The sequence below is a fragment of the Solea senegalensis genome, linkage group LG1 (assembly GCF_019176455.1).
Source record: "Solea senegalensis isolate Sse05_10M linkage group LG1, IFAPA_SoseM_1, whole genome shotgun sequence".
Classification (NCBI taxonomy): Eukaryota; Metazoa; Chordata; class Actinopteri; order Pleuronectiformes; family Soleidae; genus Solea; species Solea senegalensis.
The window spans coordinates 20,590,729-20,605,291 of NC_058021.1; the positions used below are offsets into that span (position 1 = coordinate 20,590,729).

The 14,563-nt window shown below is 40.9% G+C and overlaps 2 protein-coding genes across 3 annotated transcripts; one reads left to right on the plus strand and one right to left on the minus strand.

Annotated features, from left to right (window-relative positions):
- Nucleotides 1-487: 487 nt before the first annotated feature.
- tmem71 (transmembrane protein 71) lies at nucleotides 488-9,275 on the plus strand. Its single transcript, XM_044022576.1, has 11 exons — nucleotides 488-517; nucleotides 2,280-2,313; nucleotides 2,903-2,962; nucleotides 3,630-3,675; nucleotides 4,035-4,244; nucleotides 5,961-6,235; nucleotides 6,308-6,487; nucleotides 6,569-6,635; nucleotides 6,736-6,797; nucleotides 6,890-6,939; nucleotides 7,044-9,275. The coding sequence occupies exons 1-11, from the start codon at nucleotides 488-490 to the stop codon at nucleotides 7,065-7,067; spliced, it is 1,038 nt and encodes a 345-aa protein (XP_043878511.1). The 3' UTR covers nucleotides 7,068-9,275.
- A 1,926-nt stretch (nucleotides 9,276-11,201) lies between these two features.
- Nucleotides 11,202-13,932, minus strand: LOC122769862 (zinc finger protein 90-like). Of its 2 annotated transcripts, none has more exons than XM_044026749.1 (4): nucleotides 13,465-13,932; nucleotides 13,116-13,189; nucleotides 12,928-13,009; nucleotides 11,202-12,300 (listed from the first exon to the last, which is right to left on the minus strand). In XM_044026749.1, exons 1-4 carry the CDS (start codon nucleotides 13,775-13,777, stop codon nucleotides 11,435-11,437), a joined length of 1,335 nt encoding a protein of 444 aa, XP_043882684.1. In that variant the 5' UTR covers nucleotides 13,778-13,932; the 3' UTR covers nucleotides 11,202-11,434. The 2 variants fall into 2 exon arrangements, with proteins under 2 accessions (XP_043882684.1, XP_043882676.1); XM_044026741.1 differs by having other exon boundaries at nucleotides 11,202-12,303; nucleotides 13,465-13,931.
- Nucleotides 13,933-14,563: the final 631 nt, after the last annotated feature.

Below are 14,563 nucleotides of genomic sequence, written 5' to 3' on the forward strand. Positions count from 1 at the left end.
CATTAGTTTAAGTCTACAATGTCTTTAAGGACATGTTCACGTCTTTATCTCACTGAGACAGATTTTTCCAACGTGAAAGTGAAGTTTGTAAACCACTCTCTCTCCCACACCAAAGTCCATAGAGAAAATCAATGATTTTAACTTCACACACACAGGAGTTGTTGATCCACTGCTGACTCCATCACTAAGTTCAAACGTCTGATTTTGTCAAATTCGGCATTTGAAAAATTTCATTTAGACTAGACTTTAAACTCAGTGACACAAAGTGACCACACGAGGCAGCAGTACACCAGCAGCTCCTGTGTCCATGTAAGCTGAAATCACTGATTTTCTCTGTGGGGTTTAGTATGAGAGAGTGAGTGGTTAACGAACTTCACTTTACTGTTGGAAAAGTCTGACTGACTTGAATTATCCATTTTTAACACCTTTAACTTTAACTTCGTTTGGTGTGCGTTTACGTTGAAGGCTGATCGGAAGTGGTATCGCTATGTGCTTTATTCTAGTTTCCGGTGTGAGGGTGAGGCTTCAGCGACGGATGAAGCTGATGCTTCGATCTGTTTTTATTCACAAGAGGAAGAAAAAATAACGTTCAACTTAAACAAAAATAAACCACAACAATTCCAGGACATTTTAAAAAAAGAAGTTTAATCACCGGAAACTGGAAAAACCAAAACCGGTGAGTGAAAGTGATTATTACTTTGTCTGTGTTCCGTAAATTCAGAATTGAAAATACGAATTGTTACTAATAAACATTTAACTTTTTTTTATAAAAAGAATGCCGTGTTTAGTAGATTTTTTTGTCACTTCCTGCCTTTTAAAAACAACATTTCTCTTATCGCTGCTTTCATCGAAGCTGAAAAATCCGCCTGTACGTGAAGATCACACGGAAACACGCCGACAGCAACACATTTAATGTCTTTAATGTTCATTTATGTTCATGTCAATGACGTCACACAACAGTCAGCAGTGAGTAATTAAACAAAATCTACAAACGTTGTCAATATTAGAGAAAATATGTCAGGAAAAACTAATAAACTTCATAACATTGGTTAACAAAGTGCTTTACTATAAAATAAAACATGCAAATAATACATATAAAAACGGGTTGTACAAACATATATATGTATGTATGTAGGTAAAATAAAGAACTGTCAAAGATAAGAGCGACACAGGTGTGATGCAGACTATAATACTAATATTAATTTAATTATAAAAGAGGACAATGGTTTGATCCGTGACGCGTTTTCCTCCAACATCAGCAGCTGCTGCAAAGCATGCTGGGAGGCCGGGGAGAGACCACTGTGCAGGACTGGAGAGGGGAAATGAAGAAATATTAAATATGTAAATAAAGGAAATCTCATAACAAACAGCAGAAAATAAATTCAGACTCCGCTCCTTTAAACAACCAGAGGATCAAATGAATAAAGATGTCAGTTTTTCATTCAGTTACAATTATGATACAATTTAAAATGTAAAGGTTGAATGATGATGATTATTATTATTATTACTATTATTGTTATATCCTTCATTATTAGTTGATTTTGTTTCTTGAATTATTTTTTTAAACAGATAATCATTAGATTCTGAACTTAAAACCTTGTAAATTAACTATTTTTATCATTGATTAATGAGTTTGAGTGTTTTTCTTATTATTATTAATAATAATAACAATAACAATAATTATAATAATAAAAATTTTTTGGGATTTAACAGCTTCTTAAATGTGAATATTTTCTAGTTTCTTTGCTCCATAAAAACAAAGAAATATCAATCTTTTTGTGTTTGTGGACAAAAAAAAGTTTTGTTTTGAAACACAGAAACAGGAAGTTGAGAGGACCCCCTTTGTTTTCCTCTAACTGTCACTGACCTCCTTCATTCCAGTGGTGCCTCCTGTTGTTGAAGCATCTTTCAAAACCAAATCCCATAGAGTAGCTGGCAGGGACACAGGAGCTGCTGGTCTACTGCCTCTACTGCTTGTGTGGTCACTTTGTGCCAAATAAATAAAGTAATAATAATTAAAATAAATTCAAATGAAGAATTTTGAAAGCCGAAGTCGTAAAATAAGACATTAGAACTTAGTGATGAAGGCAGCAGTGGATCATCAACGTCTGTGTGCTGTGATTTTAAAATCACTGATTTTCTCTATGAGGTTTGGTGTATCTCTACAAACAAAGAGTTAACAGGAAACATGAGCTCACAGTTTCAGCCTCTCTCTCCCCCCCTCTTTCTCTCTCTCCCTGTTTTTCTCAGACTGCTGTGGTTTCTGCAGGATATGACAGAAGCAGCACAGAAAACAGCAGCAGCACTTTGACGGTGAGACGTTTCTCTCTTTAATCTGCTCTTAATCTGTGCTCATCAACAGGATTACTTTACTTTACCAACTGTTTTAAAGACAGCGAAGCAAATCACAACATAAATCCTGACCACAGCAAAGTTGTTCATAATTTCTGTTTCTACGCTGAATGGATCCAAAATGAACTGAAACTTAAATTCCTTCATAAATGCAAATTGAAAGGTTTGGAAAAGTTTGTTTCAGGACCCAAAAATAATCTGGTCCCGACCCAGACTTTGTTTGCCATTATATACATTTAGATTAAATCATGGAAGTGTCAGGATTTTACAGGAACTCAAACTCAAAAGAGAGTCATCACAACTTTTTACTGTGACGCAAACGTGTGTAAATATTATTGTTGTCGGTATGTATGTACAGTATATATCTACACATATATACATATATGCATTTATACATATATTTATACATATACTTATATGTATATATATAAGTATCGTATTGTAGTGATTTTGAGTTTCCTGCAGTAACAGCTGGAGAGAAACCCACAGAAACTTTCACGTGAACTTTGTGTGTGTGTGTGTGTGTGTGTGTGTTTAATGTCTTTCACAGATCAACAGGAGACTCTGAGCTGCAGACAAACATGTCTCTGTTCTTCTGGAGCTGTGACGAGTATGTGAGCCAATCGTAGCATGTTATGTGTGTGTGTGTGTGTGTGTGTGTGTGTGTGTGTGTGTGTGTGTGTGTGAGAGACAAAAGCAGAGAATATATATCTACACGTTTGTAAACCACTCACTCTCCCACACCAAACCTCATAGAGAAAATCAGTGATTTTAGCTCACAGGGACACAGGAACTGCTGGTCCTCTGCTGCCTCGTGTGGTCACTTTGTGTCACTGACGTCAATCTGAGAGAATTATTTCAAAAGCCGAAGACAAAATAAGACATTAGAACTTAGTGATGGAGGCAGCAGTGGATCAACAACTCTTGTGTGTGTGATGTTAAAATCACTGATTTTCTCAGTGAGGTTTGGTGTGGGAGAGTGAGTGATACTGGTTCCTGAACGCCGCATAACAACAGGCTCCTGTCAGTGTTTATCATTGTCGTCACATCAACACCACTCAAGTTTAGGAATTGTGTGTGTGTGTGTGTGGTCATAAACACTGACCTTGTCAGGACCAGTAGTCCACATGGAGACCAAAACCTAATGAGACAGAACCTCATTTCTGAGGAACTGGTTATGGTTAAGGTTAGTTTTAGTGTTAGTCATGAACTGGTTATGGTTAAGGTTAGTGTTAGTCATGAACTGGCTATTAGTGTTAATGTTTCCTCTTGTTCAGGTTCACCGATCAAACGAAGGTTACGGACCAATCCCTCGTCTCAGAGGTAAGAGATAAACAACTGTGATATTGATCTGTGATCAATAAAGATGTGACAGAAAACTCAAAAACACAAAGAGACTTTTCTCTGTTCAGAGGTGAATCATCAAAGATGAACCTGGTCCATGAAACAATTTTTAATCTGTAATCTTAATTCTGTTCATAATCCAAGATTGAAGAGGAGACAGATTTTTGGGCGTTGTTTTGCCAAAGTAAATGCAAACAAGGATTAAAATCAGATTCAGTCACAGATTTTTGTTAATAATCGATAATAAAATCAAAAATAATAAAAAGTGATAAATATTGATCACATTGATCCTTTGTGACGTCGCCTCCCACTAACGTCCTCTCGTCCGGCTCCCTCAGCCTGGACGCCTCCCTCCTCTCTCCTGACTCCTCCTACGTGTGTTACTCCTCAGCGGAGGGCAATGCCCCCTGCTGCTGCCGCCGCTCTGCGCGCCTCCTCACCAACGGCTACTACGCCGTCACCGAGGACAGTTTCACCTGGGACGACGAGGGCAACGTGTCCCTGACGCCGTGTAAGACCAGCGTCTCCTACAAGGAGAACCCCGTCAGGTGAGACTAGCGCGTCACGTGACACCAACGCCATTCACGACAGTTTGTTTTTGTCCTGTGAACGTCTTAAAGGTGGAGTGCGTGACTTTTTTCAAGTTACACACACACACTGCTGTAAACTCCTCTCACCTGACGTCTGCTGCCTTTAGAGTCCTGTGGGTGGTGTCATCTGTCATGGTTGCTAGGAGACCAGTGTGTTACTGAAACCTTCACTGAAGTCTGTTGTGTCACATGACTTATTCTTATGTAAAGGAATGGCCGTTTCTCAATATCCATACTTGTGCGTACTTGTGTGTACTTGCATACTCCCGTACTTGTGAAAACATCATCAGCCTCAGTCCAAGTTCTGTTCCAATTCTCAAGTAAGCGAACAGCGAGGACGGTTCTCAAACCCGGAAGTGTTCTCGCTCCGCCCATTTTTACCAAGGATGCATCGGAGGTGACTTAAGCGTACTTGGGATGGCCATGTATCCCAGAATGCATTTCGGCGGAGCATAGCAGCAGATAATGGAAATATAAATCGGAAATAAATATTTTTCTTTGTCCCGGAACAAAGTTTTAACATCATTTGAGGCGAGAAATTAGTCATTTAGAATTCAAACATGTGGTTTGTGTATTAAGATATGACGTATGTATAGTTTGGCAGCGACGTTTGTCGGAGGTGATAAGCTCCTCCTCTGCGGACGCTCGGCGCTCACTGTGCCCGGCGCAGAGCAGCGTTACCTCGGCCTGTCCTGATAAAATAATGACGTCTCTGTCATTAGATGCTCGGTGTGATCCATAGATTTGTTGTTGACGTGTTATTTTGTTTTTAATGGAAATGTTTTGACCTGACAGTTTGAAAGTGTGTATATTATTAATGTTTTTTTTATTTTAACTTTGAATTTTAGATTTATATTAAAGTCGCACGGTCATTGTATCTGTATTTAAATATAATATGTAAATATTAGATATGTAGAGTAGTATATATTTTTACACGTCATATATATGTATATATAATATATCTATTTTCCACATTATATTATTTGTATTGTATATTTTAATAGAAATAAATTAATAAATGAAGTTAAATATTTAAAATATAAAAATAATAACAACATATATATGCATTTATTAAAAGTATTTCATATATCAACACTGTAGGTGGCGGTAATGAGGCTGCAGCACTTGGTGCCAGCCACAATTCAAACAGCAGAACAATACATACATACTTGAGTATTGAGAATCAACCACATACTTGTGTACTCCCGTACTTATATATACTACCATATACCATATACTACCAGCGTACTTCTCAAGTATATACTTGGCCAAGTAAGCAAGTACATACTTGCTTACTTGAGTATTGAGAAAGGGCCGATGCGATGTTTAACAGCTCTGGTTCAGTCAGTGTTTGGTGACTGAGCTGTGAGCGCCCCCTGCTGCTGAGACACGGAGGGAAACTGAAGTTTGTAAACCACTGATTTGAACATCACACACACAGGAGTTGTTGATCCACTACTCCCTCCATCACTAAGTTCAAATGTCTTATTTTAGTCAATCCGGCTTTAAAAATCCTGCATTTGAATTTACTTTACGTAGATAGCATTTTTTCACTGTTTCTTGTCTCAGTCACAACCTGAACTGTCCCTTTTAATTTTTTCGATCATAAAGTGGTTTTCAAGAAGAATCAATAACAAATCAAAGATCACAAAAAGAATTGTTTTCGTGTCTCAGAGTTTTCCGCCGCAGACGACGACCTCGTGGCGCGTTGGCCCGCCTCCTCAGTGATGTCACCGAGAGCTGCCAGACGTGGTTGGGCGAGAAAGTCTTCAGAGGTGTGTTTGGGACCCGACAGAACCTGAACCTGGACCTGGACCTAGACAGTGAGTATTTGCGAGGTCACGACTGGTCCAGGAGCAGCCAGCAGGGGGCGGAGCCGGCGGTGCTGGATGAGGCATGGTCTGCACTGAGCAGCAGCGAGGTGGACGACAGCCGTGCTTTCACATACGGTAAAACAACGTGCGATGTTAACGACGTTCAAATGCGAAATCACCCAGCGTCACCTGACTGTCTCCTCACAGACCTGACAGAGGCAACGCCCCCTCCTGACAAAGTGTCCCTGCCCCCAGCGCTGCTGATCCAGGAGGAGATTTGCTCTGAGATCTATCAATCAAAGGAGCTGGGTGGGCTCTCAGAAGTCCCGCCCCCTTCTGCATTTTACACCAATGCCTGCTGCTGTCAGATGTCACCTGACCACACGGGTGAGCTTCATCATCATCCTTATCATCATTTAAGTGGGTGGAGTCAGAGGTCAGAGGTTTTTTCTCTTTTTTTTATCTCAGGTTTGACGATGAAGACTTTTCTACTCCTCATCTTCACCGTCTTCATTGTCGCGGCTCTGATCACGAGGTAAAACAACAGTGTTTACGAATCTTGCACGATGTATTAAAACATTGAAATTTGAGATTATAATTCAACACAGATTATTACCCACAATCCTCTTGTGCAGGTGTCCTTGGTGGAGCACAACGTTAGCATCCACCGTGTTCGTGGCGATGACGACGTGTATGTGTGAGTGTCACATGACCTCGGATTCAACTAAAATTTTATTTAAACCTTTTGAAATAACGTTTTTGAAATCTACGATGTTTTGTCTCTTTCAGTCCTGACGAAGGCAGGGCCAATGGGCGAGTGGAGGAGAGCGAAGACGGAGGTGAAGGAACATCCAACACGATGTTAGCGCCCTCCATCACCACAGGGGGCACTGTTAGCAAAGACTGTCCCTTTAACTGTTCATTTTCTGTTTTGTTTTTTCAGGACATTACATCAAGAAACGAGTGAAAGACGGAAACGTCGGAGGGAAACTTCGCAGAAATATTCCACATGGTTGTTACAGTAAATGTTTGCATGTAAGTGACGCAGTGTTCGTAGAGTTCTGGAAAACATTTTACTGAAAAAAGTGTGACAATGTCGCATTTACGAACGTCAACCGTTCATGATCTGAGGGCGTGGCTTTAATTTAACCTTCAATTTAAATCAAAAAATAAAACAAAGTCAGGATCCTTGACATTATAATTGCGATTTTTTTTAGGATGGCAAAAGTAAAATTGCGTTGAGTTGTGTTCCCTGTGTCAGAAGAAAAGCCGAGTCGACACTTTGTTTTCTGATAAAAAGGAACTCAATGCCATGGCGATGCGAGTTGCTGTAGTTTAGCTTCTATGTGAGATTCAGGAAGTCGTAAGACAAAAAAACGTGTCTTTTGTTTTTGTCAAACTTTGGTTAGGGCGAAAATTGGGGAAAATAATTTTTTTTTCTTGAGAAATCTGAACAAAAATAAGATGCTAGCATGCTAAAGCTGCAGTATTTTGATTTTGTACAAAAAAGTTTGCATCTTACTGTTGCAGTGCCAAAAAAAAATGTTTTTCACAAGATAATTTTCCTTTAACCACCCGTCGAGTTTTCTGGGGCTAATGCTAAGCTAACTGTGTTCATAGTAAAACGCGTCAGAAGAATCTCAAGGCCGATGAGTTTTCAGGACATTATGTTTCACGACATTTTCTTTGTTTTGTTTCAGTGAAAATATTTCAGTGTCTGAAGCTAACAGCGTAGTTTAATTGAAAAATAATTTGCGTTCTCTTGCATGAATTGTTTCATTTGTTTATCGTTGACTGAAAACAAACCAAACAATATGTAACGAGCGTTTTAAATATTTATTTGTGAGACTCTTTTTAGTGCCTTAAACACAGAGAAACCAACGGAAACAAAGACGCTTAAAAAACGCTGGTAAATGTGTGGTGGAGTTTGATTTAAGCTGTGCACTGGAGCAGACAGGTGGAGTTAACATACAGTAAGTCGTGTTTGAATCAGGTTTTGTTCGCACTCTGAGGCAGGGATTTTTAAAGATGGCAATAAATACAGAAAATAATCGTAAAAAAAAAGAAGTTTTCATCAGGAAAAAAAAATGCGATCAAAGCAAACGTAAACAAATGTACGGTAGTGTATGACTAACGTAGAACTTTTATCTCACGTAAAGATTTGTATGTGTTTTTTTGTGATCAGTGAATTTGCTGAGATCGGGAATGTTTCACTGAAAAATTCTGCGAACTTTGTTGCGTTGTTGGGTTTGATCGGGCCTGAGACTCCACGTTTTCGTGAATCGGGAGTCCGAATCGTCCAATGTTAATTTTAGTGCCAAACCTGTTGAGACTGGACGATTCCGAACACCTTTACGTATATAACCGATATATAACCGATATTTTTGAATACTGCTCTGAGTGACTTTGTACGACTTTGCGTTTTAAAGCTGCAGATATTTTTTTATATTCGCGATGAATTGCCGTTAAATGTCTCCACAGAGTCTTTTGGCCTCTTTCCACTCCTTGTTTTGGTTTCTGGGCGTAAAAAGTCTTCGCTAACTGGATGATTACGAAGAAACAGGACCTTCCTCAAATCGTACAAAAGTGCGACACACAAGCTAAAGTCTGTCTTAAAGCAGACTTAACGTGTATTTAAAAGGCCTTAAAACTAGGAGTGCAATCTTTTTTTTCCCCTCAGGAGGAGATGGAGACAAAAGATGGAGGGAAAAAAATGCAGGAACATTTTTGAACTTTTAATTCAAACTGTGAATTATTATTAACTGCACAAACACTGGCACCCCCTGGTGGCCTCAAATGAACAAGTAAATGCAGCTTTAAATCATCAAAGTTTGAGATATCGCAGAAATATTAGTTAATATTAATAAGTAGTTACGACGACGGGAAATTCCTGATAAATATCTGTGATGAATTTAAAACATGAGTCTTATTCCTGTTTTGTGTATCTATTCTTAAAGCACTTGTCACTAACCTTCACAATAATCATGTGATTAAAATTAAACTGAAAAAACAAAAAACAAAGCGCTGACGTAGATTTGAACTTTTAAAAATTAGATAAATATTATATTTAAATAAAATAAATCGCTGTTTCAGTCAAGAAGTTGTGGTTTTGGACGATGTGTAGTTGCCCGTTTGGGCCTCTTGATGGAGCTGTGTTTTAAAGGTTTAACTTTAACAGTGTTTGTGTTTAAAGTCTGTTTCTCCTCCATTAAAAACACGATAAAAACACAAAAGAATAATTTTTTACTCCAGAGAAAATGTGAATACGTTTTTCAGACGCATTAGAGTCCGACGTTTTCCTCAGCTGACGATGACGACAACATCGGACATCACAAGGTAAAACGGCATGAAGTGGAAAATTTCACTGTCAAAAAGGTTTTATTCAAAAGTCAGAATTTCCGAGTTAAGTCTAATTTCCAACATGGAAATTAATTTTACCGTTAATTACATTTCTGTCCGCTTTGTTTAAATAAGTCGTAAACATAGTGATTGTTTAAAGGATATTCTGTGAACATTGCGATGCAAAATTCTGTCAGTGTAGTTATTGACTGGTGTTGCTAATGATAGCTAGCCCAAACGCGATCAACTCGCAGGTGACAACAATTCCCAGTCCCGACTTACAACGTAAATATAACGCAGCTTATAAACACGACAAATATAGAAAGTTTCAGAGTTCGCAAGTTGCGTCGTTTTTAAATGTCGAACATGACGCAGTTAAAACAGTGTCATTTTAACTTCGTACAGAGTTCAAAATTAGTTTTTTTTTTTTATTAAAGAGTAACTAAACCACTTTTTTCAGGTTCAAACTAGTGTATACGGTTGAGCTCACCTCTGCGGACGCTCTCGGACAAGAGAGAGATCATTGCTCTATCAACAACTGTGGTAGAAATCTTGAGAGAATCAAACATTTACTATCTCCAGACACGAACAATGAACTGAGAATGCTAAATACAGCTAATGTCCAGGCAGATGAAGACCGAGAGCGTCCGCAGAGGCAGAGCTGATCACCTCCGAAAACGTAGCAGTCAAACTATAAATACGTCATATTTTAATACACAAACCACATTTTTGAATTCTAAATGACTAATTCTAAATGATCTTAAAACTGCAGACCCAGAAAAATATTTATTTTTAGGTTTATATTTGTTTTCACTGTTGCTATGTTCCGGCGAATTGCATTCTGGGATACGTGACGTCATTTGTCCTAGGAAGAATGTAATTGTGGATATCGCAAAGTAAATGCCCAATACACATGAAGGTTGTTAATTCAAGACAGCTGTATGAATGAACTAAGCAGAGCAATCTGCCTTCACATTGATTCATAGATTATTCATTTATTTGCGGTGACTTTTATCAGTGTGATAAATGTCATGTGTGAGTGTGTAAACTTATTGAAATGTGTGCGTCTCGTGCTAAATACAGCTCTAAGCTGCCGCTGCTGCGATGGTCACGCCCCCTGCCACTCAACGATTCCCTGCCCACTTTTTGTAGATTTTTAAAATCAGGCATTGGGCGGAGTCAGCTTCAGAACAGGAGTTTAGTTTCTCTTTAAAGTCACGTTACTCGAGCAACTGTGATGTTGACGTATATATTATAAATAATAATCCATTATCGGGAAATTAAGCGATGATCTCAATACGTACAGATACATGCCATAATTACACGTCAAATACGTAAATAAAAACAGAGAGAAAATTGATAATAAATAAATTAATAAATCTATGAATAAACATCAAGAAAGTATCAAAAGTAACAGGAAAAATGTTTGCAGATAATTACGTAAAAACAAAATACAAAGAAATGCAAAGAAATGTGTTATTAAAGTAATTCAACATTTCTGGGCAGAATTATTAATAAATCTACATTTTTCTTTAACATATATATTTAGATTTCCTAATATTATGGTATGTTTGATTTACTCCTGAATCAAAACAGATTTAGAGATATTTTGAGAACTGAAAACGACTCAGTGGACAGTTTATTAAAACATGAAAGTAACATGTGTGATGTCTGCTTTCACCACATTTGCCTTTAAAAAGAAAAAAACTTCAGTTTTCAGACAAAACAAAAACAAACATTTTTACACCTTTTTTTTCCAATTTTCTTCTCCCATTTTATAACGTAAAAATAACAAAATCAACAGATTTATTGACGATTAATCAAGAAAGCAAATCATTGTGATCGTACATCCGACTAGACATTAGTCTCGTTAGTCCGACTAAAGATGAGCTTGATTTTAGTTGGACTAACAAGACTAATGTCACTTCATAAAACCTGATCTGTCCCTTAAGCAGCAGGTGTTCTGCTGCTGCGTTTGGACTGTGACCTCTGACATCAGCGTGCGGCGGCGTGCACGGCCACATGTCTGCGCAGGTGGACGGCCGATATGAACGTCCTCCCGCAGAGCGAGCACTTGAACTGTTTGCAGTCAGCGTGGACACTCATGTGGACCTTCAGCGAGCCCGACTGCGCAAACCGCTTGCCGCAGTGGACGCAGCCGTAGCGTTTTTCGCCGGTGTGGACGCTCTGGTGGCGTTTGAGGTTGCTGGAGTCGGAGAAACGTTTGCCGCAGAGCGCGCAGGTGAAGGGCTTCTCGCCCGTGTGGACCCTCATGTGAGTCTTCAGGTTCTTCAGGCAGGCGAGCGTTTTCCCGCAGCAGCTGCACATGAACGACCTCCCGCCGTCCTCGGTGCCCTGAGCGTCTCCTCTGCTGACTCCACCCTCATGTCTCCACCTGTCCCTCCTCATGAAAGTGTTCTCTCTCTCCGTCACTTCTCTCCTCTGCTGCTGAGGCTCATCTGTGGTGAATGGCGCCCTCTGCTGGTCATCTGTGGTGAGCGCCGTCCTCTGCTGGTCGTCTGTGAACACCAGTTGTTGCTCTGACTCGCTCGCCTCACTGACGTTGAAGTGGAAGCCGGCACCACCACCGGAATCGGCGTGAATCACTGCATACGAGCAGCCGGGCTCCTCCTCCTCACTCAAAGCATTCTGGGTAACGAGGTGGCCATGTTGGAGCTGTGGCTCAAACGTCGTACACGTGTCATTTGGGACTTTCTGGACGGACGCAGAGGTGGAGCTGACTTCACCACTCGTCCACGACTGAGACGAGTCGCCGCCGCCTTCACTCACTGCTTCCTGTTTGGAGAGTGGAGGCGGAGCTTCCGGCTCTGCCGTCTGTCGTTCGTCAAGGTGACTAAAAGCTGCTAAAGAGAGGGGGAAAAAAAAAAATCACATTTTTACTTTCACTACAGACAACAACTTCCAGTATTTTGGGGGACGGGGCCTGATGGGACAGGGCGGGGTGTATTGATTGACTGAACTTCCTGTTGAAACAGTCGGATCATTCGACTCGATACAGTGAAATATCGCAATATTTTATCATTGTGAGAACCTACGGAGCCCCTAAAGGGACATCGGAAAAAAACAAAAACTTCGCGGACATCACGCACGCATACAATACTTTCTGCTGCGCACGAGAAAGTATCTCGTGCGCAGAGGCCCAGGCCAACAGCACCCAGAGCCCGCTAGTGCCCCAGGGCGGGGCCGGCCCACCACCGGTGAAGGCAGAGCCCCCCAGACCACCCACTGAGGAGGCAGGCCAGAACCCACTGCAACCACCCCCACCGCCCACCAGAGACCAACCGCACGCCCTCCATCCCAAGTAGGGACAGACGGAGGCCCACGCAGGGCCCCAAGCTAGGGGGACCCCCAGTGACTTAAATATTGTGATAATTTGTGTTGTGACTTAAATATTGCGATAATCTGTTGTGACTTAAATATTGTGATAATATCGTATTGTGACAATTTCAAAATAGAAGTGAACTCACAGTTCTGCTCGGGCTGAGACCAGGAAGCGTCCTCGTCCTCCTCCACTTTGATCACCGCCGTCGTCACGTGAACCGACTCGCCCTGTGATCGGAGAAGAGACGAAAAAAAAAGAGCGACAGAGTTAAAGGAACGACGTCGCGACCAGACGAGGAAAAGACATACGACTTCTCTCTGACCTCTCACTTACCATCACAGGAGCGCTGTTCTCTCCAGAGTCAGCAGGTGGCGCCGTGCAGGACACTGTGGACAACGTCACCTCAGCTGGAAGACACGTGTCACAGAGACGAGAAGTTTAACATCACTTTTTATCTGAATCTTTGTTGCATTTCATGCTTTTTCATCAGCAGGTGATCGTTTAAATATTAATAATTATGTAATGATTCTGTGAATAATGTGATGTGGCTTAAATATCTCAAACCTTAGCGTTACACATTTAAATTAGCATTCCTCACATGCTAGCATTAGCATTTAAATTCATCAATATTATCTGACTCCGTTATGAATGCTAGCATTAGCTTTTTAACGCTAACGGTTACCTGCAGGTGTTCGGTTCCGCCTCGGCTCGTTGCCAGGGTGATAATGAGCGCGCGCCCGGCTGCCACTCGCGTTGAGCAGCGCGGCGCCGCCGGCGGTCACCGCGGCTCGCAGCGCGGTGGCGCGCGCGGCTCGCAGCTCAATGAGCCGCAGTTTTCTGCGCAGAACCTCGTTCTCTTTGCGGCTCCGCGAGATTTCCAGCTGCAGCAGCGAGTATCCGCTGTCCACGAGCTCGCAGATCTCCGCCACCGCCGTGTTCGCGAGGACTTCCATGATGGACGCGAGCTGCGCGTGAAAGGAGGCGGCAGGCGACATAATGACGCGCTCCCCGCGTGCGTCTTTGTCTCTGGTCAGTGTTCAGATCGTCACGAGCACACTAACGAAGCTCACGCGGCAGCTACGCGTGTTTTTCCTGCGCGATTCTGTCACCTGGTGTAAACAGAGCTGCACAAACCAGGAAGTGACGCAACGAACAAAAAAAGTACATAACACGCATGCGCGGAAATCTCCACTCTAATGTTGTTTTTTTTAATAGAATTTAATGTAATTAAACGAAATATTTTCCTTCAAAGAACATTTTTATTAATTTAGGTTTTTTTATATCAGAAAAAACTCTCCCACACCAAACCTAAGAGAAAATCAGTGATTTCAGTTCACAGGGACACAGGAGCTGCTGTCCTCTGCTGCCTCATGTGGTCACTTTGTGCCACTGAGTTAAGTCTAAATGAAATATTTCAAACACTGAAGTGATAAAATAAGACATTAGAACTTAGTGATGGAGGCAGCAGTGGATCAACAACTGTGTGTGTGTGTGATGTTAAAATCACTGGTTTTCTGTGTGGGAGATTGGGTGGTTTACAAACTCCTGTTGGAAAAGTCACAGTGAGATAAAGACATGAACAGGTGACAGGTAACTATCGTAGATTTAAAATGATGTAGATATCATTAGTATTGAAGTTTTCTTTGCGTCTCAACAGCAGCAAATGTTGGTTGAAAAATGACACAAAAGGACACAAGTGGAGAAAATCTCTCATTTATTTTCATAAACAGGTTATTATCTCATCGTGTGAACAACAGCCCTTTAATGTCTCTGGAAATAAT

Excerpts from the sequence above, each read along its gene's own strand:
- LOC122769862 (XM_044026741.1), bottom strand. The coding sequence starts at position 13,777 with ATGTCGCCTGCCGCCTCCTTTCACGCGCAGCTCGCGTCCATCATGGAA. Across the intron at positions 13,190-13,464 it reads GCGGAACCGAACACCTGCAG|CTGAGGTGACGTTGTCCACA; the intron begins GTAACCGTTAGC and ends CGTGTCTTCCAG. Across the intron at positions 12,304-12,927 it reads GTCTCAGCCCGAGCAGAACT|CAGCTTTTAGTCACCTTGAC; the intron begins GTGAGTTCACTT and ends CCCTCTCTTTAG.
- tmem71 (XM_044022576.1), top strand. The coding sequence starts at position 488 with ATGTGCTTTATTCTAGTTTCCGGTGTGAGG. Across the intron at positions 3,676-4,034 it reads ACCAATCCCTCGTCTCAGAG|CCTGGACGCCTCCCTCCTCT; the intron begins GTAAGAGATAAA and ends CGGCTCCCTCAG. Across the intron at positions 6,488-6,568 it reads GATGTCACCTGACCACACGG|GTTTGACGATGAAGACTTTT; the intron begins GTGAGCTTCATC and ends TTTTTATCTCAG.